Source organism: Penaeus vannamei, chromosome 32 (assembly GCF_042767895.1).
Source record: "Penaeus vannamei isolate JL-2024 chromosome 32, ASM4276789v1, whole genome shotgun sequence".
Taxonomy (NCBI): domain Eukaryota; kingdom Metazoa; phylum Arthropoda; class Malacostraca; order Decapoda; family Penaeidae; genus Penaeus; species Penaeus vannamei.
Window position 1 is genome coordinate 28,866,230 of NC_091580.1, and position 2,500 is coordinate 28,868,729.

The window sequence follows — 2,500 nt, forward strand, 5'->3', positions numbered from 1 at the left end:
TACGACCACGCAACTACCACTCAACTGCGACCACGCAACTACCACTCAACTACGGCCACGCAACTACCACACAACTACGACCACGCTTACTACTAGACAACTACGACCACGCCACTACCAGACAACTAGGACCACGCAACTACGACCACATACCTACCACGCAACTACGACCACGCCACTACCAGACAACTAGGACCACGCAACTACCACTCAACTACGACCACGCAACTACCACTTAACTACGACCACGCCACTACCACTCAACTACGACCACGCAACTACCACTCAACTACGACCACGCCACTACCACTCAACTACGACCACGCCACTACCACTCAACTACGACCACGCCACTACCACTCAACTACGACCACGCCACTACCACTCAACTACGACCACGCAACTACCACTCAACTACGACCACGCCACTACCACTCAACTACGACCACGCCACTACCACTCAACTACGACCACGCCACTACCACTCAACTACGACCACGCAACTACCACTCAACTACGACCACGCCACTACCACTCAACTACGACCACGCCACTACCACTCAACTACGACCACGCCACTACCACTCAACTACGACCACGCAACTACCACACAACTACGATCACTCAACTACCACACAACTACGACCAACCAACTATGATCACACAACTACGACCACGCAACTACCAGACAACTACGACCACGCAACTACGACCACATACCTACCACGCAAATACGACCACGCAACGGGTTCCTCACCTTGATCGGATTGGCGGAGAGATCCAGGTAAGTGAGGGAATTGCGCAGGTTGAACAAGGCCTTCGATGGGACGACCTCGATGGCGTTGTGAGCGAGAATCAGCTTCTCCAATTTTCTTAAAGAGAAGAAAAAAAAAACATAAAATGTTTCAGTCAAAAATTTTCTTAGAGAAGAAAAGAGAAAAAAAAAATTATGTTTCAGTCAAAAAAAATTCTTAAAGAGGGAAGAAAAGAGAAAAAAAATATGTTCCAGTCAAAAATTTTCTTATAGAGAGAAGAAAAGAGAAAAAAATTGTTTCAGTCAAAAATTTTCTTAAAGAGAGAAGAAAAGAGAAAAAAAAGTTTGTCTATTTTTTTCTTAAAGAGAGAAGAAAAGATAAAAAAATTATGTTTCAGTCAAAAAAAATTCTTAAAGAGGGAAGAAAAGAGAAAAATGAAAATTATAATTCAGTCAAAAATTTTCTTAGAGAGAGAGAAAAAGAGAAAAAAAATTATGTTTCAGTCAAAAAAATTTCTTAAAGAGGGAAGAAAAGAGAAAGAAAAATTATGTTTCAGTCAATTTTTTTCTTAAAGAGAGAAGAAAAGAGAAAAAAATTATGTTTCAGTCAAAAAATTTCTTAAAGAGAGAAGAAAAGAGAAAGAAAAATTATGTTTCAGTCAAAAAAAATTCTTAATGAGAGATAAGAAAGGAAAAAATGTCCAATTTTCTTAAAGAGAGAAGAAAAGAGAAAGAAAAATTATGTTTCAGTCAAAAAAAAAATATTAATGAGAGAAAAGAAAGGAAACAAATATCCCATTTTCTGAAAGAGAGAAGAAAAGAGAAAGAAAAATTGTTTCTGTCAAAAATCTTCTTAGAGAGAGAAGAGAAATAAAAATAATGTTTCAGTCAAAAATGTTCTTAATGAGAGAAAAGAAAGGAAAAAATATCCAATTTTCTTAAAGAGAGAAGAAAAGAGAAAGAAAAATTATGTTTCAGTCAAAAATTTTCTTAGAGAAAGAAAAGAGAAAGAAAAATTATAATTCAGTCAAAAATTTTCTTAATGAGAGAAAAGAGAGAAAAAATATAATGTTTCAGTCTCCAATTTTCTTAATGAGTAAGAAAGATATTTCATTCTCCAGTTTTCGTAAAGAGAGAAAAAATGAAAGAAATATAATATTCTTGTCTCCAATTTTCTTGACGAGAGAAAGAGAAAAAACATATTTCAGTTGCCAACTATCTTAACGAGAGAGAGAAAAATAAACATAATATTTCAGTCTCCAATTTTCTTAGAGAAAAAAAGAGGAAAAATATATTTCACTCTAAAGACAGAGAATATGATATTTTAGTCGCCAATTTCTTATAGAGAAAAAGAAAGAAATATATCATTTCAGTTTCCAATTGTCTTAGAGAGATAAAGAAGGAAAAAAAATATATAAAGTTTCAGCCTCCAATTTTCTTTAAGAGAGAAAAAAGAACAAAAAAACATAATTTTTCACTCTCCAATTTTTTAAAGCGAGAAAAAAAGTAGAAATATGATATTTCAGTCTCCAATTTCTGAAAGAAAGAGAAGAGAAAAAAATATAATATTTCAGTCGGGAGGCGACGAAGCTGAATGCGGCTACGTATTTTTATTACAAATTCCTGAATAAACGAAACTAGTTTAATTCATTTACTTCCATACACGATAGGGCTTAGGGAAGATATTATGCAATTGATGCTGATGTTACTGTCTATGAACGTGATTTTATACAGTGAATTGACAAT

At 35.1% G+C, this 2,500-nt stretch overlaps 1 protein-coding gene across 6 annotated transcripts in view; it reads right to left on the reverse strand.

The window, feature by feature from the left end:
* Nucleotides 1-2,500, reverse strand: part of LOC113817444 (leucine-rich repeat neuronal protein 2) — an 18,019-nt gene that overhangs the window by 9,840 nt on the left and 5,679 nt on the right. For all 6 annotated transcript variants that reach the window (XM_070144867.1, XM_070144868.1, XM_070144870.1 and 3 more), the window contains exon 5: nt 758-872. In XM_070144867.1, the coding sequence (XP_070000968.1) occupies nt 758-872 (115 nt within the window). The remainder of the gene's footprint in view (nt 1-757; nt 873-2,500) is intronic.